At 43.6% G+C, this 19,692-nt stretch overlaps 2 protein-coding genes across 11 annotated transcripts in view; one reads left to right on the top strand and one right to left on the bottom strand.

The window, feature by feature from the left end:
• Positions 1 to 2,825, bottom strand: part of caskin1 (CASK interacting protein 1) — a 174,573-nt gene extending 171,748 nt beyond the window's left edge. For 4 of the 10 annotated variants that reach the window (XM_085785245.1, XM_085785248.1, XM_085785247.1 and 1 more), the window contains exon 1: positions 1,983 to 2,708. In XM_085785245.1, the coding sequence (XP_085641371.1) occupies positions 1,983 to 2,076 (94 nt within the window). In that variant the 5' untranslated portion in view covers positions 2,077 to 2,708. Of the gene's footprint in view, positions 1 to 1,982 lie in introns of all 10 variants that reach the window. The other 6 variants (XM_085785250.1, XM_085785252.1, XM_085785251.1 and 3 more) reach the window with 4 other exon arrangements.
• Positions 2,826 to 7,934: 5,109 nt separating this feature from the next.
• LOC146983873 (phosphoribosyl pyrophosphate synthase-associated protein 2) overlaps positions 7,935 to 19,692 on the top strand; it is a 33,904-nt gene continuing 22,146 nt past the window's right edge. The window contains exons 1-3 of the mRNA XM_085785242.1: positions 7,935 to 8,065; positions 9,900 to 10,060; positions 16,605 to 16,657. Of these exons, the coding sequence (XP_085641368.1) occupies positions 9,978 to 10,060; positions 16,605 to 16,657 (136 nt within the window). The 5' untranslated portion in view covers positions 7,935 to 8,065; positions 9,900 to 9,977. The remainder of the gene's footprint in view (positions 8,066 to 9,899; positions 10,061 to 16,604; positions 16,658 to 19,692) is intronic.

The following is a 19,692-nucleotide window of genomic DNA, read 5'->3' as shown; positions in this document are numbered from 1 at the left end:
TTCTGTTTTTGATGAACAAACAGTGGTCTAAGAAGGGCTTCCAACTGAAGTGCACTTCACTGTAGCCTAAAGGCTGTTTTTTGATGTGCTCTTGTACATAATGTGCTCACTTCCCCGGACACTATTTTTGGGTACGACACGACCCATATGTGCTGGACCCTACCAACTTCTTTTTTCTTTTTTTCTTTTGATAAAGGGATGCTTATACTTTGCAACAGTCTCCAGACTGTCTCCAATCCAAGGGGTTTCCTGTATGTTTCTCTGCTTCACTGCACCCTGCCTACAGTGCACCCCACTGGCTCCGACAAAACTGTTTGGAAGCCGCGTGCTGCACTTCACTCGAGTCCTGCGGAGAGGGGCTTTGCCATCTGTAGCACAAAGGTTAGCCTGGCACACGTCAAGTCCAAATGAAAATGGACCGTGATAACAGCATGTACAAATTAACACACCCAAATATTTTCTCTGTATCACCGCATAATGTCAGATTCAATAAGACATTTCACCCAGAAATGTATTAAATCCTAAATTCAATTGCAGATACTAGCAGGAGCAGCTTGAGTATAGGAGATATTTTTCTGAGATGATTTATTCATTCTTCCTTCTGTGATTTTTTTATAGTTTCGTTTCCAGTCTTAGTCATTTTCTGGAAAAAATGAAATCACAGGAGAAGGAGTGGGCAGGGTCACCAGTGCTGAACCTGCACTCTGAATCTTTCATAGACACATAAAGGATTCGGTGACGGGCCACACACACAGGTGTCACACAGGTCTAATTGGAAACACCTGTATGTGTGCGTGTGCGTGTGCATGTGCATGTGTATGTGTATGCAGGGTCTCTAAAATAGTTTAAAAGGGGGGATAATTTAAAGGCTTAATATACAAGAGTGTGTGAAATAATGTTTTATAGATGAATGAAATCAAAAGTGAATTCATAAATCTGCAGTTCTGGATCATTATTTGTCATCAACACCGGCTCCTTTTATTCAAATGAGATCCACCTGCAGTTTGGAGCCCTTCCAGTGGGAGCAGCGGGTCAGATGCAGCAAACCTGTCTGACTATTTTAGCAATTAGTGGAGGCAATTAAGACCAAGTGAGAAGTTTGTGCATTTTCAACCAAAATGACTCACTTTGTCTGAGCTTTTAATATTTTAAATCATATCTGCAGAGATCATTTGTGCCATTTGTTCCCCCCTTGTCTGTTGATAACCGTATGAGGCTGTTATGTTATCAGTGGCCGTATGTATCAGTATGGCAGCTACCGGCCTACTACAGAAATCTATGTGCAGCTCTCTGTGGCTTCGCTCTGTGGTGCCCACACATTGGAGTGGGCTGTGCGAGCGCAAAGATTGTTGGATGTTGTGTAGAGCAACATCGCCTGAGGAAAATAAATAATTAGAAAAGCAGAGTCATACAGACCAGGAGAGAATAGAATAGAATAGAATAGAATAGAATAGAATAGAAGTGGTTTTACTCCACACCATACATGTGTGCATGTCCCTGCATGTGTTTGGCATTCAAGGCAACGCTGGATGTTAACAATCACAAGGCCAGTGGCACAATCTCTCAACTGAGAGACAGGGTCAGAACCGATCCCTCGTCCAAAAACACAACCCTCCTCCCTGCTCCTCTCCCTCTGCTGCAGTGCACTCAGACGGGGGTCTCAGGACGGGCTGTCAGTCTCCAATCATACCACTAATCTTCCCTGATACACTCTGATGCATACAACCCCTCCTCTCTCTCTGCCTTCCTCCTCTCTACGTTTCGTTTTCTCTCTCTTTTGCTCACACACACCCCACACACACACACACACACACACACACACACACACACACACAGAAAACACCATAGGCCTTACAGCTATGGTATGTGAGAAATACCCTTGTACCTGTTTCCCTCACACAACCATCAGTGGTTCTAATAGGCTTCCAGTAGAAAGCCGTAGCAGTGTTTGAGGTGGACTAGAACAGAGTTGGGTGTCTTACTTGCTTTCCCCGGCCGGGGCCTCTGCAGCAGCTTCTGCACGGTGAGCAGGTCCTCGGTCTTCACCGCCTGCAGCAGTTCCTGGTCCTTCCCCATCTTCCGCTCTGAGCCGCTCTACTCCCGCAGCATCCTCCGACACAGCGGCGCCTCAGCCCAGCCTCACCACGCGGGGAGGGGTGCGTCTACCGCGGCCAACGAAGCAGCCTGCCTCCTCCTCCCCCCTGGTTCCCCTGGTTCCTGACGAGACCAGACCCCCACAACAGCTTTACAGCATATGATGGGGTGAGAGAGGCTGAAAGGGAGAGGGGATTGGATTAGGTGGGATGGAGGGATGCTCTCGGGTATCCTCCCCACCCCGCTCGCTCAAGTGCAGCGCCTCAGGATGGGGACGGGACCGGAGGCTACCGGGCCGGTCCTGAGTCCAGTAAGAACGGCGCGCTGGCGTCGCGTGCGTGATATTTTGACGGAGGAGATGAATGATCTCGTGTCCACGGTTTTGCTCGCGCTCCTCATCTGTGATAGCTCGCGGCTGGAGGCAGCTGCGTGCGCACGTAAAAACAACGATGCAACGGAGCGGGGGGGGTCTGGATCCTGGCTGAGGGGGGCGGGGGGGTCTGGATCCTGGTCCTGGCTGAGGGGCACGAGACGTCAACCGGACTGATGGAGCAGGAAGCCCCGCGGACCCACTCGAGATGATTGTGCGTTTAGAAAAATCGGGCGCACGCGGTGTCCGTGCTGCTCTCGTGCTCTGCGTCCTAAACACAACCTCGCGCCGCCGCCGCTGCTGCAGCCATCGCTCCGCGTGCGCTCGGGCTCTGTATTTGGTAATGATTTTTCTCCGCGTGAGGGGGTGGGAGCAAGGGGAGCGAGAGAGGGGGAGGAGTGGGGGGCACGTGCACGCGCCCGCGCGCTCTTACAGCTGGCCCAGCTCGTACCGCTAAATGGCTCGTGCTGCAACTTGGGGGCGGACCAGGAGCGCGAGGCTCTCCCGCCTCCTTCTCATCTCTCTCTGTCTCTGTCTCTATGGCGCTCCCTCTTTGCTTTATAGAGAAGCTGCAGAGATTTATTCAGCTGCTGGAAGATATAGCCCGAGTGAATAAACAGTGTATTCAGCTCCTATTCTTCTTCTTTCTCTTCTTGCCTCGTCATGTTTTTAGCCAAATTTTCTGCATCCACGGCCAGCCCAAGTCTCCATGGGGCCCTAAGCTAAATTTTATACTGGGGTCTTCTATTAGACATAATAGTACTGATCATTTACACACCTACTGCAAACTTATTTCATTTTTCTAATCTGTCATTACGAATCTTCATCCTAGCCCAGCATGTGTTTACCCATCTATGGTTTTTGATCTGAAATGGTACCAAATTCAAGTGCAGCCTGGGGTTGATAGCTACACTTAGCCTAATCTTCAAAATGATTGGCTATAGTACTACATCTGCTTTTTTATTTCTGGTTTTAAATAAAACGCAACAGCAATGTGCAACAACAATGTTAAGTGCAAGAACAACAATGAAGGGTTTTTGTAATTATGCAAGATTTCTCTAGGGATTGACCAAAATTGACCACTATAGGCTATATAGATTTTTTAAAAAGTAAATTGCTCTTTGGGGCCCTAGCACAGGGCCCTTAGCCTATGCCTTGGGCCAGCTCTGCCTGCCTCTTAGCTTGTCCCCAGGTGATGCCAGAGTCAGGTGCCCCCCACTGCAGTTAGCCTACTGCATAACTGAGACAAGTGATTTCAAATCCACAAACACATGGTCCTTCACAAAGACTCACCTGTTTCCATGTGTAAAAGGCCTCTTGAACAGGGTTGGAGCTAAAAAAAACAAAACAACCACTCCTCAGACAGCAAACTGATACGTCTGACCCAATATTTTCATGGGAGCTCGTCCAAAGTCCCATCCCTATACATCTGGGCAGATTCCAGCCTTTATCCTCTGGTACTGGCTAACAGCTGGAAGATTTTCTATGTGTGCATGTGCCAGACTTGATCCAGATGTGGTATAAGCATCTGACGGTCATGTTGTGGGCGATATAATAATAATAATAATGATAAATTTTATTTATAATGCACTTTACATTTAAGCAATCTCAAAGTGCTACAGTTCAAGCTTAATTTAAAAAGGGACACAAGTTAAGAAAAGTTAAGAAAAGACAATGAGTGTACTAAAATTTAGCAAAAAGCTTTCCTGAATAAATAGGTCTTCAGGTTTCGTTTAAAAGCATCAGTGGTCTGTGGGGCCCTTAGGTGGTCTGGGAGGGTGTTCCACAGCCTTGGAGCTGCAGAGCAGAAGGCCCGGTCACCCATAGGGCGGAGCTTGGTTCTCGGGGTTTTGAGGGTGTTTGAATTTGCGGATCAGAGGGTGCGTGTGGTGGGGTGGGGGGTGAGGAGTTCTTTGAGATATTGGGGGGCATGTCCATGAATGCACTGGTGGGTGAGGAGAGAGACCTTGTACTCAATTCTGAGTGGGACAGGGAGCCAGTGGAGGGTTTTGAGGATGGGGGTGATGTGATCATATTTGCGCACCCTCATCAGGATGGATCAGGATATATGGCTCAGTATGTGCCCCGGTTTTGGAACCTTGGACACATGTCTGGGCCAGACAAAACCAGTAATATGGGCTGGATTACACTCCCCCCTTACCAGCAGATAGCAGCTACTTCGTCATATAGAGCAGACCATTCAAGAATCTAAGAGGAAATTAATCTACAGCTCTGTGAGGATTGAGACATGCAATAACAATCCTGACACAATGATGTTGAATTAGTGTAATGTTTACTATAGTTTATGTGTTACACTGAATATAAAGCACAGCACAGGGTAATGTGGATACCGTTAATTTTGTATGTATTTCATGATGAATCAAGGTATTGAACAATAGAAAGTTTTACTGAAATCTACACATTTCCATCCAGACAATGTGCACTAAAAACCACAAATGTCACCATCATGTTGGTGGTGAGGGAAAAGTCAGGGGTTCACTTAAGTCCTTAGGACACATCTTGTGGGCGCCATTTGGCTAAACAAATAGCCAATATTGGTTGTTGAAATAGTGTAATGGAGCAACCTGACCAGTGCTGCAAGCAGGGCTAAAGTTATCACACATTCAACTCCTCTTTTAATCATAGCAGACACATTTTCACATTTTAAAATGTTTTAATAAAAAATAGTTACAAAACCATAGTAGATCATCATAAATATGACTCACCTCATTAACAGGCTATGCAAAGTGGTGACATTTTAGTATAACTGAAGCTGATAGGAACCAGCTTGAGCTGAACTTAGTGTTTAGTAATAATGAGAAAATACTAGCATGGGACACAGATTAAAAATATTTTATGTCTGGTGAACAACAACATGTGGGTGTTGACTCGTTTCTTTTCTGCCACGTTTCATTTTGGTATGAATGAATGTCATTCATTTATGAACCTTTACTCATTAACAACCTTGACGGTGAATCATTTGTAGGTTCTCATCAAGTGGTTACCTTTGACATGGTGGAATAAAGTTGGAGAAGTTGTCATCATTTTTGAAGACCCTCGTGGTAATATTTACTAAAACTGATAATGCAGAAATATTTAGGCAAATGTACCGGATGACCGAACAGTTCTATCTATCTATCTATCTATCTATCTATCTATCTATCTATCTATCTATCTATCTATCTATCTATCTATCTATCTATCTATCTATCTATCTATCTATCTATCTACCTGGCACTCTATCAAAAAGTAACAAACCAAACCTTTCACTCAATGCAATGTTTTATTTTTGCTCCTCCCACTGTTGTTTTCACCACTGTTTAGCTGTAGCTACATTTTGAATTTTCATCAGAATTTGAATTGATTTAAATTGATCTGTAATTTCTTTGTTGAAAGGAAAATGTTTATTCTATTGCTTGCCAAAAGTGAAATGCAATGATTACTGTAACACCACTCTTACTAATATGCAGCTACCACCAGCATAGGTTCGCACAAAGACTGTTGTTTCAGCTCAGTCAGTGATCTTAAGAGATTGTCATCAAAGGTTTTATTACCATAGCGTAGGTCATTACCAAGCTCTTTCCACCTCTATGCCAAGTCAACATAGCTGTCGGTGGTAGCGCCTTATTTGCCATAGAAACATGTCATCTCATTAAAAAAAGGTCAGATTATTCTTTTAAATTCCATTTTTGCCAACATAGGCTACTGTATCTCAAATACCCAATCAATTAATTAACCAGTTATACAGCATTTACACTGGAACCTACAACAACTCATTTACATGTATGCTAATCTCAATTAGAGAAGAGCACACATCAGTGAATCTGACAACATCTAATATGTCTTCTCTATCTGTCCAACCTCCTACAGATAACTCCACTCTCCTCTCCATTGTGTGTGTGTGTGTGTGTGTGTGTGTGTGTGTGTGTGTGTGTGTGTGTGTGTGTGTGTGTGTGTGTGTGTGTGTGCGTGCGTGTGTGAGTGTGTGTGGGCAGTATGCAGTGCTTGGATGCTGCTCTCTGCCTCCTCCACATATCTAGTGAGTTATGTAAGAACACAAAAAAGTAGCCCATATGGTGGGGAGAGAGTGTTTATAAATCTGACTCTGTTAACGCAAAAGCAAGTCACTTACCCCGGAGCCGTGTTAACACAGTTATATATACTATATAAATGCCTCGTATTATAGTTTAAAATCTACCTGCTTCTCCCCTCCCCCACCTCTCTTCTTTCTTTCTGTGTGTCTTTATCCTTGTATTGTTAGACAGGAACAGTGGCTTTGAGGCAGGATTCAATATGTCCAAGGGAGGAAACTGTAGATACATGAGTCACTTGGCCGTATCTATTACAATCAAAGACAGGTCTGTGTTCTCTCTGTGTGTGTGTGTGTGTGTGTGTGTGTGTGTGTGTGTGTGTGTGTGTGTGTGTGTGTGTGTGTGTCAACACTTGGTGATGAAAGGAGTGAAATTCTTTACCAGTGTGGCGCTTTCTCAGGAGAAGTGAGAAGTTTGTGCACGTGCATGCGCCTGCAGACACATCCTTTCATCACACATCCAATCAAACAAACAAGCAAACAGAGCATGACAACACTAGAACCTGTGATGATTCAGGGACAGCTTCCATGTTAGAAAGCAGATGAAAGAAAACAGAAAGATAGAAGAAGAAGCAGCAGCAGACAGGAAAATTCCTCATGTGCAACTCATGTGCATAATAGGTAGAAGATTTAGTTTTGCTATAAGAAAAGATTTTTGTTTAAATGTTGCATTCTGATAAGTGGATGAGATTTGTTCCATCACAAGTTAAATGCATCTCTGCAGGGACTAATCCTATCTGCATTTTAGGATCTAATTTGTAACAGTTATCTTTCCAGTATGTGGTTGAAAGGGAAACGCATCATAAATCTTATTCTGGCAAACGTGTGTATATCAGAGCCATGTATGTTTGAAACTTGAAAGCCACTTCATTTATCAATAGGCTAACAGAAGTCAGGCTGATATGATGCATCCACAAAAAAACACTGCCCCCATGTGGCAAGTCACTAAGCATACTCCCATGGGGGCTTGGGTGTTTACTCTTTGAAACAGGTCTTGCTCAGTTTGTAAAAATGATGAAGTCCCCGAAATACATTTTTGTAAATAAAAACAAACAAACTAAAACTTATAGTAAATATTTGTGCTAAACATAAACCAGTGGCTGAAATGTGCCATTACAACTCTTATTAAAACAAGTTGTTGATAAGTAGCTGTCTTTCTCAACTTTCTCTTCATCAGCTGAAGAATTATCAGTTATCTGCTTTCCAGTAGTTTGCACATTGTATTCAATTTTCGAAATATTAGTATCGACGACTTTGGGCATCAATGAAAGCATTTATGACAATATATCGCTTCTCTGTGAGGGTTTTGTTGTTTACGGGTTTAAAGGGAACACCTGAACGCACCCCAGTTAATATTTCCCGGTTTCTGATTGGTCGAGCTGCGCGTCCATCATAACCAAACCTCGCAGTCAGTCAGAGAGTGAGGGGGAACAGGTTGAAAAGGAGCTGGAGAAGCTCACAGATTCAAATACTGTGGTTGCAGCTTGTAACCGGACTTAACACACAAACTGGTGAGAATTTCTTTTTATTGTCCTGTATTTATTTAGTCGTAGTTATTGTGTTTCCCGCGTGTTACAGAGACAGACCTGCTTTCTGATGCGTGATAAATTAAATCGCGCATTCATTAGCTTCGCCGTACCAAGATTATTTCTGACGGAGCTATCGCGTTAGTACTCGCTTAGCTAACACCATCCCATGATGTCAGAAGCACACATTAAGGATAAATATGAGCTAATGCTGACTTGATCAACATAACCGCTCACATACAACAGTCAGCACTATCCTAATTTAATATACCGGGCTAACCTCCATTCACTGTCTGAATACAACACAGCGCTGTTCAGGGCTCCTTAGCTTAGCAACGTGATCAGGCTATCGTCGTGACTGTTGATAGTTAGGATGAACCATCACCAGCCCTCATTTAAAACTCAGCGAACCACATTTATCTCATAAAAGAACATTAACATTTTCGACATGTGTGTGTTTAAGACAATAATTACCCGTCCAGTTACTGTACAGCGTGGTGTTGTGGTGACACATGGTTGCATATGGCATCTGATGGCAGCCCAGCCTTTTTTTGTTGTTTGCTGTGTTATTGTTCTCTGTCTGAACTTCCTCAAGTGTGCGACTGCAGGTAGACTCAACATCACAACACAAACCATACACCGTGTATGCTAAGACCTAAATAAATGAATGAATACATAAAAATAACAAGAATACAAGAAATCAAATTTATATTTATAATTTAAAAAAAAAAAAGGTAAAACAGTACGAAGATAATTAGCATGTGTAGAAAGGATGATTTATAGATATAAAGCAGTTGAGGTACAGTAGTAGGCTACACAGACTGTTGCCCCTTCACAGTAAAAGCTCATTGTCTACTGACTGGTTTGACAAGGCGTGTGCTGAGGGGCGCAACCAACCGTTATTTCCACCGTTGATTCATCTGCCAGTTATTTTCTCGATTAGTCTGGTCAGTTGTTTTAGCTATGAAATGTAGGAAGATAATGTAAAGTGGTCATTGATATCACCAAGAGTTCAAGTGTCAGGTGTCTTCTAGATGTCAGAAGTTGTTATACCAACAAAAACAACAACCTGATCACAACAGGTGCTTTTGCTCAAAAATGACCAAACTACAGTATATAGTTATTATCAAATTATTTGTTTGTTCATATCAGTTGAATAATTGATTAATTTGCTATTTATTGCAGGTCTAGCTATGTTGTGGTGATTTTCACAGTAGGAAATTTATCTGAACTATTCCAATTGCTGATTCTGGACAGTTGGTCCAATTTATAGTAGTTTCAGTTTCAACTGCTGTAAGTAACATGTTGTAGGATGGTGCTGCAGCTCAGTCTATAAGGGGAACTCCTTGTTTCTGTATAGGGAAGCTTCTTTAATAACTCAGTCATAGTATTTGTGAAAATGAACGTTTGTCCAGGTTATTTTACAAAGGCTGATTTAAATATCGTTGTTATGCATGTTTTTAACTTCAGAACAGCTCTGAAGAGTGGAAACAACAGAGGCTAAATACCAGTATAGATAAAACTGATATTTAGTTTCCCCCATCCCATGCTCGCATGAGTACACACTTGTCCAGTCAAGGTTGAGTGATCACCATATTTTTATATTCCAGTCTGTCTCTCATGATTTTATACACTGAGGGAAAAAGAGATCTTTAAACATGAGTCATCGCTTTTTCTGTTTTTTCAGTGGCTTACAGTATTGTGCGTCTTTAAAGACCAACCAAAATATGTTTCCTGTTCCTCCCCGAGTCGAGATTCGAAAGCTGACCCGATGATTTTTAAAGGAAGTAACCCCCTCTCCTCTCTCTCTCCACTGCAGGAAGGGCTCAGCGCAGCGTGGGTGCCCAGGGATCCACTGCCTGAGTGTGGGGAGAGCAGCGGCCAAGACCCCAGAGTCATGAACCACACCAAGGGCGGCCTGGTCATCTTCACCGCCAACTCCCACCCCTCGGGCCGCGAGCTCAGCAAGAGGATTGCAGAGTGAGTAGTACAGGAGGGAATAGCTGACATATTAAAAACATTTGCAAAAGAGGAAACATCCCATATCGGTCACTTGGGAGCAGCTCCGCCGTCTCCTTCGTGTCACATGAGGCGGCTTCTGTTAAATATAGAAACACTGCACGCTTCTTGAGGGATGGGTCTGGATGTGCTGCGTTTGCATCTGAATTAAGGGATTTGCATTTGCCAGCACATGTTACAGTGTTTACAATATGGCCGACCAGAGCGTGGCCATGGTGCTACTTCACAAAAGGCAACAATGATGCAGCAAAATGTTATCTCTGTGCAAACATATTTCCAACAACTAAATATGTCTTGCAGCAGTTTATTTTTTCCTTTTTCCTTCCTCTCCTTTTTTTCCCTCTTTTCCTTCAGTGAATATTCAGTATTTATATTTCATATGTATTTATTTTACAATTTTAACCAAAAGGAATCTTTTCTTTTTTTCTCTCACGCTTCAATAATATGCCATGCCTGTCATTAATTGTCATTTAATTCTTCTGCAAATGGTAGATGAGCTGACAGACAAATGAATTCCCCTTTGTGGATTAATAAAGTTATTAGTATTAATATTAATATGCGTTTGTCACGCGGTAATTCATTCACAGGACACTGTCTCTGGCTTAGGTCGACTGTTACATCTCTGCTGTCCTTGGGTTTTGTTAAACATTTTCAAATTCTGCCTGAACCAAGAAAAGCATACTGAGTATGCAAAAGACACCTTGGAGCTCTGTACAAGTCTGTTTAATGGAAATATGGGTTGGACAAATACATGACTTAACTCTGTTTGTTTGTTTTTCCACCTTTCCACCATTCCAACTGCTGAACAGGAAGGTTAGAGATAGGATAAAGTACAAAAAATGGAAAATAAAGATATAAAAAGGTTCAAAAACATTGGTTGTTCAAATAGAGAAATGCATGATATCCTCCAGACTAGAGCAGCCAGAGGATCGTGCAGTATATATGGAGAAGAGTAACTGTGCGTTCACACCAAACGCGATGGCGGCGATGTCGATGTATCGTGTCGCTTGATCACATTTTTGATCATCACGTCATCCGCGCGATGACGCAACCCACCTCCCGCTATTTTCTTCACCTCACTCTATTTTCTATCTCTCGTCAACCATGGCTGAGTTAACAACCGTCGTTGCACTTGACCTGTTGTGGACCCAAACGCCGACCCGCCATGTCTGTTTTTATCGCGATCGCGGTAAAAGTACGACGTTGTATCGTAGAGCTCCATAACTACTTCAGTGACGTGGTTGGATATCAACGCTGATTGGATGTCGCGGCACAGCGTCGCGCGATTTCTCTTGAAAAGTTCAAAGCCCAAAGCGCCATCGCGCGCCATCGTGTCATTTACATTGATTCTGAATGGAAGCTTGTGGCGTTCAGGGTTTCCTGGCCAGGGGGGGAGGTGAGCGGGGGGTTCAACCTGAGGACGGTTGCCAAGAACCATTCTCTGCAAAAAAAAAAAAGGATTAATTAATTAATTCGATTAGGCCTACCACTCAAACTTAGAAATGCAATATGGTGATGGTAGCCTATGTGAATATTTATTTAAATTCACATGCATGAACAGAGTTTTTTCATTCAAACATAATCAAGTCCTTCATCAAAAAGAAATTTTACAAAAACAAAAAATACAATTATATAGGGGTGTACTGATTTGTTTTAACAACGATTCAATTTGAATCAAGATTTGTGGGTGCCAATACAATTCAAGGAGATATTGGTTCACTTATTACTTAGTTACTTATTACTCGTTACTTCTGTAAATTGTAATGAAATTACTTTACTTGTTACTGCATTAGAAAAGTAACTTCACTACTTATTACTTTACTTTCCCATTTCTTAATTTACCGAGTATATACATGGACAAACATCATAGCCCTAGTATCATCACTTAGGCCCGGATGTACTAAAGGTTTGCATGTACAAAAACGTGTGCAAACTTGACTGCACAGCTGATCTAACCGGGAGCACCAAGGACTGCGTCTCTCAAACGGGCAAAATTGCACGTGCAATCCATTTAGCGTGTTTGCCTTGATCAATATGCATATGAGCGTTTCTGCCAGAACGTGCAAAATATTGGGAGGAGTAGATGCAAATAGATTTATTTATAAATATTATTTTTAACCTGAAACAGATTGCGGTGGAAGTTTTTGTGTCTTTATTTAGCACCTTTGAAAGGCAAGTCTTAACTGGTACAGCTTTGCCGCAAATGGATGCGGATACTGAATTAATACGTACCAGGGCAAAAGCTCTTATGTATCTGCATTTCCTCGCGTCTAGGTGATTTTCAGCAAACTGTGGAAGGAAAGCGCATTCCTATGGTCTAGTAAAGTAGTGTAGTTACCAATATTTTTAGTGTAATGCGTTACTTTACTTCGTTACCCAAAAAAGTAATATCATTACAGTAATTTGTTTCTTTGTAACTCGTTACCCCCAACACTGGCACACAGCTATGCATGCTGCCAATACCATTAGTGCAGACTTTTAAACCCATCTTTAAAACGTTCAGCATTTGTACAACCCTTCACCTCAAGAAGATCCAATTGAGTCAGACACACACACGCACACACACAGAGACACACGCGCGCGCACACACACACGGGACAGAGAGAGAGAGAGCGTGTCAGCTGTCACTTTGTCACTCTCAGTGTCGGCATGGTCCGGTAAAATAAAACAAAACTCGTCAGTCTTTGCCACCTTTTGGTCGGGACATGTTATTATTTATCTGACATATTTCACTCAGTGGACCGGCGGATCAGCTGGTGTGTGCGTGGTGTTGCCTGCCCTATATGATCCATTTTTCCCTCTCTCTCCATCGCACGGTACATCTTCATAAGCCATACACTGTCTACACAAGCCATAGGTCGAGGTGTGTGGAGTGAGATGGAAATAAGGTAGAGCAGAGCCTCTCTCTCATGTTGAGTTCCATATTAAAACAGGTGCGTCAGTGCCAGTGCTCTTTGTGCTCTGTAGGGAAGTAACGATATCAATCAAAATCTCACAATATTACAATAGGCCTACCTAAATAGCAAGCCCATGGCAGTGTTTCCCCCAGAAAATTTGTTAGTTAAGGTGGTGTCTGAGGGGGGGGGGGGGGGGGAAACGCACCGCGCCGCGCCGTATTAAGTTTCGCTTTCAACACGCGCTGCTGTTATGCATGCACGCTTCTCTGTGGTGTGTATGTGTGTGAGACAGTGTTGGGCAAGCTACTTGGAAAATGTAGTGAGCTAAGCTACAAGTTACTCTACATGAAATGAAGCTTTACTACACTGAAGCTACCCACCAGAGAAATGTAGCAAGCTACGCTACAATAAAATGACAAAAGTAGCTTAGCTACATCAAAGCTATTTTTTTTAGAAGTTAAATAAAGTTTTTCATTTATATCGGCCCATTGTGAGTGCTGAAAGATCTATGCAAGTACATTCCAAAAAAACCCAAGTGTCTTTTCAAACAGTGGTTCCTAACCTTTCTTGGTCAGATTTTTTTTTAATTAATCAATTAGGCTACTAGACATTTCAAGCGACCTCATTTGAATCTCAGGCGACCCCACGTGGGGTCCCGACCCAAAGGTTGGGAAACACGTTTTAAAAGACGTCGGCCACGGACGGAGTGGGCGACATGCTGGGACGAGGAGCTTTCGTTTTAACTGCTGCAGCCGTCTCTCCCTCTCTACTCAGCATACTGTTCAGGGTGTTTGGTTTGATTCATTAAAAGGCGCGTTCCTACAGGAACGGTCCCGTCACTCAGTCCTCTCAGTGGCCGTGTCTCCGCTGCAGACAGGACGCACCGGGCTCTTGGAGCGACGTGCAACGGTGCGCGCGGTCGCTGTGCAGCGATAAAGTTGTCCAGCTACGGCTCTGATTCACGAACTTGACTATCCCTCCTCCTCTGTCACCTGCTGTGTGCTGCGCTCCGCTGCAGCAGATGGGCATCAACAGATACGTAGGCTACATTACGTCACATGGAAGCGGTGCGTTTAAGGTCTAGAAATGCCTGGGGAAATGTAGCTTCTGTGGACGCTACCGCGCTACTGATCAATTAAATAGCTTAACTACTGAAAAGCTATTTGATGTAGAAAACAGCGACGCTACGACCACGCTACTGAGAAATGTAGTTAAGTTACTAACGCCGCTACTTGTAGTAACGTCGCTACTGCCCAACACTGGTGTGAGAGGATGCGGCCATCGTCCGACCGGGGGCGGCGGCGGCGGCGAATATCGCTACATTTTTTTTTTTTTTAAGACGTTAGTTTAGGCGGCAGCTCTTTGTTGTTAAGGCGGCCGCCTTAACAGGAAAGCGCTGCGGGAAACCCTGCATGGTATTTATCCAAATCTCACTGTATGATAGGCTAATACCCAAGGGGGCAGTTGTCGGTCTGAGAAGTGAAGCTCACTTCCGCATTCAAAAAACTGCAATCCCCTCGGCTTCCTCTGGGGGCTGGTGTCAGAAGGGAGCATTCTCCATAGACCCCCATTTTAAAATCGCCGATTTTACATCCTCAATAAACATGTTAAAAGCCTGGTGTCAGAACGTTTTTTCATCTCAATCGATAGTTTCTACCCCCGCACACACTCTGAGGGGGGTGAATTTTTTTTTAACTCTACCGTTAAGTTTTTAACTTAGGTTAAAACTCTGGCCAATTAGGGCGCGGAAACGATGAGTGACAGGTCCGAGCAGCTCCGTGGACAGGCTGCTTCGAGGCCAGTGGGCGGGTTCTCGGCCGCCCAATCCAACATGGCGCTGTTCAGGCCGCCATATTTGAGTCACAAAAACGACTCCCCAAAACCAATGGGTGACGTCACGGGTGCTACGTCCATTCTTTTTACAGTCTATGCCAATACCACATAAGCTCCAGTACAATATATATTCCATTATCCATAAGTCAACAACAAGAACATTTGGTCAAAGATGAAATATCTTATCTGCCTTTCTCAATCACCAGCCTTTGTCCCCTTCTCCCAACCTCACCTGCCTGTCTGCCCCCCCACCTCTCTCACTCACTCACCTCCCTCCCTCACCCCCTCACCCAGCTCACCTCGCTGCTTCTCCCTCTCCACCTTATAATAAATACCTGGTTCTGTATCTGCCGTCACACAACCCAACGGTAGTTTTTTTTTCAACAGTATAAGTTTAACAATGTCCGCGTATTCCGCGAGTCGCGACATAGTGTGTCTGTCTCACGTGCGTTACTGCAGCTCTCAGTAGAAGCTGCAGCTACTGTTGTTGTTGCTGCAGGTAGCCTGCCTGTAGCACTTTGACAGCAGTGAAACGCATGCAGCCACACACACACACACACACACACACACACACACACACACACACACACACACACACACACACACACACTAAACAATCAGCTGACACAGTGACACGGATGATCGTCTCCGTGCCGTCATTTCATATCATTATTATTATTTATTTATTTATTTATTTTTACTGCTACAGTGGCTTGTGGGCTGATCAGATCCACCCGCCGGTGATAATATCCAACTTTTAATTTCCAATTTTTCTGATCTCGCTTGTCGCTCCTTGAGATTGACGTGGAAAACAGGAGAACTCGAAAAGATCAATTCACAGAATTTTGAATCGATATTGCATGTTTTAATAAAAAATCGATATTAATTGATGGATCAATTTTTTGGACCCACCCCTACTGGCGACGCACATGCTTAAGCCGCGTCACTGCTTGCATGCATTGCATCGTTTTTTGTTTTTTTTTGCCGGACATTCTAGCCCGGGCGCTACAGATTTCAGGCCGGGCAGGGCGCCTGGCCAAATAAGGTCTGCAGGAAACCCTGGCGTTCATCACCTCCATTGCGTTTGGTGTGAACGCACAGTAAGAAGTGACACAAAAGCTGAGCTTCTACAAGATGCCACTTCATCTTTAAGATGAATAAATCCATAAATCCTCGTCACCTGCAGCCAGCTTCAAAATAACAACCTGGGCTCCACGTCGTGCAGCATCGTTGTTCACATCTCATCATGTTCTGTGTAAACACAACATTCATTACCTGCAACACCAAGTGGAAAAGCACACGGTGCTGCAGCTGCAGCCCTGACTCCACCACGACACAGGAGTATGTGGATGTTTATACAACAAATATTCAGCCTGGCCTGTCTGACTCCTCGCTCCATTTGTGTCTCCGTGTGTGTTTGTGCGCATTCATGCGGCAGTGGAGCAGCAGTATAATGCAGCATGTTAACGGTTAACTGGGAGAAAATGTGCAGAATGCAGACTGAGTTTGTGGCAACTTATAACAAGCTGATCTGTTCAAAGGAGCAGTTTGGCAACAAAAAAATCCATATACAGGCTACTGGCAGTATGTACTCTTTTTTTTTCTTTTTTTTCTTTCTTTATATAATTTGTTATGTATAAAATAACATGCTACCTCTGGAATCCCTTATTTGTGAGACTGCAAAATGTAAACCAAACATTCTTTGTGTTGAATGCCAGTGAAGCAGGTTTTATGTTTAAAGCTAAGCTGAAGTTCTCTCTCTCTCTCTCCTCCAGGCGGTTAGGGGTGGAGCTTGGCAAGGTGCAGGTCTACCAGGAAGCTAACAGAGGTGAGATGATGTCTTATTGTACTTATAGACCGAATCGCCTTGTTGTTTACATTCTACTTCCGGGTAGAAAACCAGCACGTAATTTGAATGAGAACAATAGTAACGAACGAGAATTTAGCTATATATATCATATTTTTCACGCCCTATCACCGTTTAGACAAATCTGAAATGATTGAAGAAACATTACTATTTATGTGTGTGTGTTTTGTGTTGCTATGTGTTGTATTTATTCAGTTTGGGGGAATCACGGTGTCTAGAAAGCATCAGTGGCTGCAGCTGACAGGGACAGCTGACGGCGGTAGCTAAGCTAACGGCGGTAGCTAAGCTAACACCAGGACGTCAGCTGTTAAAACCCTCCCGTTGTCGGACACGACATGAAACTACTCCAGTTAGCTCAGTCATGTTGTAACTAAGATATCCGCTGGAGAAAATATTTTTTCATGGACCGTTTATTGAGTCACTGAGTTATTAAAGTTACACAGGTAACCATTAACCCAGCTAATCTCTGATAACCATGACTAATTACAAAAACGTGCACACATAAATAGTAATGTTTGTCCAATCATTGGTTTTATAGACTTAACAAACATCAGATTAGTCTAAACGGCGATATAGTAACATGAAAAATTAGATATATATAGCGAAACTCTCGTCCGTCACTATTGTTCGAATGCTGGTTTTCTGCCCGGAAGTAGTTGTAAACAACAAGGCGATTCGTCCTATTAACATGAACTTTATTGGGTGAAGATGTGGTCTCACTCAGCAGCTGTAGAGAGCTGACCAGTCACAACTCATTGAGTGAAAGAGGAGACGTATGTCTGCACGTAAGTCTGCAACACATGGATAAGACAGAGCCCTGTGGTGCAGCCCTGACTGTTCAAAAGGGAAAGTTAAAGGGATAGTTCACCCAAAATTGAAATTTCACTCATCTACTCACTAGGGCTGTCAGAACGAACTTCGCTATTCGAATACAATTCGAATGTTAGTCAAAATGAGAACATTCGAAGGTGGAAACTGACGTTCGAACGTTTGCCTTCGAGGAAAATTAACGTAGTGCGTCGCGACGTTCGGAGTAGTACACATCTCAAAATGCAGTTGTTGCTGTGCACAAGGTAAAGCTGCAGCTTCAAATATACGAGCAGAGTTTTTTGAATTGCCCGTTCATTCGGCTGCCACGGTGCGCATGTGTCCCCACACTACACGCACACCTTTTTTTAAAAAATCGATAGATCCGCGGACCACTTGTGTGCCGATCACAGATCAGCTGTGATCTGTTGCACCACTACTCTGTGCCCTAACCCCGCAGCCCCCGCAAGGGGGGGGGGGGGGGGGGGCGCTGTCCCCGCCCGTGAAGCCGGGTTTCCACCGAATCAACTATCCTTTTTTTTTTTTTGTAAATATATACCGCAACATATGGTTCACGTCAAGATAACTTACGTATTTTTGCTATTCAAACTTCCACAGTCCATAGTTCTCTTTGTTTAACACTTCAAGAGACTTTTGGTTAAGTAACCATGGACAGCTCCTATGCAGGATTGTTCTGCGTTCTGCTGTGTCGTTGTCGCCACCGTCATCGCTGCCCCCCCCCCCTCTATAATGAGGTTAAAAAAAACATATAAAAAATTCGAATGTTAGTCGAATATTTAACATAAGATGGGTTAGAAATTCGAACCTGATTTGGGGGGAAGATTGACAGCCCTACTACTCACCCTCATGTGGACTAAGGGCTGGGAGAAGTTTCAGAGTCCTCCGTGGCGTCTCTGAGTTACAGGGGGTCTCGGCGTAGCAGTGCATATCCATATAACGGTTGCAAATGGATACCAACTGTCTTCGTAACAAAAAGACACACCATGCACTGCTACGCCGAGACCCCCTGTAACTCAGAGACGCCACGGAGGACTCTGAAACTTCTCCCAGCCCTTAGTCCACATGAGGGTGAGTAGATAATGAGTGAAATTTCAATTTGGGGTGAACTATCCCTTTAACATGGGAGTGTTGGTACGGTTCACCTGGTTTCAGACATGTCTGCATGAAACCAGTTCTGAACTTGTTCAGGCGAAGACTTTATATGTTTACTAAGATGAAGCGGTTTACAGCAGCAGAAACAAACACGGCGTGTTTGACAAACATTGTCCTTTAACAATTTAAACATCACTCAGCCCCCGAGAGAGAGAGGCAGTTTCAAGCGAAATATTTGCGCGAATGCCGCGAGTAAAAACAAATATTCCAGCAGGCAAACTCAAGCGAGTAGAGCAAGGCAAATATTTTACTCGCGCCCGGTGTGAATGCACCGTAACACTTTAGCCTTCAACAGCGTCGGCTGCAGACTCTTTATGTTCTCTGTCTTCTGACTTGTTGAGGAGCATCACAGTTTTCTCAGTGAACTCCCTACAAGTCCATGTCTGCTGAATTTAATACTTTGAATATATTTTATATTTTAAACTCCTTAAAGGGATAGTTCACCCAAAATTGAAATTTCACTCATTATCTACTCACCCTCATGTCGCCTAAGGGTTGGGAGAAATTTCAGAGTCCTCCGTGCCTTCTCTGAGTTACAGCGGGGCTCCGTGCAGCACTGCATGTCCATATGACGGTTGCGAACGGAGCTCACTTTTCTTCGTCCAAAAAGACACACCAAAAAACATCCAAATACCTCCACACAGCTCGTCTGTAATGTCCGTCTTGTATTGAAGCCCCGACATGAGAAATTGTCCCGAAAAAACTTAAATAAGTATATATTTTAAGCTTGTTTGTGGCGGAAGCTCCTCTTCCTGAAATATAGACTTTTAATTTTTTTCAGAACAATTTCTATTGTTGGGGCTTCAATACAAGACGGACATTACAGACGAGTGTGTGGAGGTATTTGGATGTTTTTTGGTGTGTCTTTTTGGACGAAGAAAAGTGAGCTCCGTTCTATATGGACATGCAGTGCTGCGCTGAGCCCCGCTGTAACTCAGAGAAGCCACGGAGGACTCTGAAACTTCTCCCAGCCCTTAGTCGACATGAGGGTGAGTAGATAATGAGTGAAATTTGAA

Source organism: Trachurus japonicus, chromosome 8, assembly GCF_045865225.1.
Source record: "Trachurus japonicus isolate A0001 chromosome 8, Traja_1.0".
NCBI lineage: Eukaryota > Metazoa > Chordata > Actinopteri > Carangiformes > Carangidae > Trachurus > Trachurus japonicus.
Note: the sequence above shows the minus strand (reverse complement) of the source record. Positions and strands in the feature narration are given on the sequence as shown.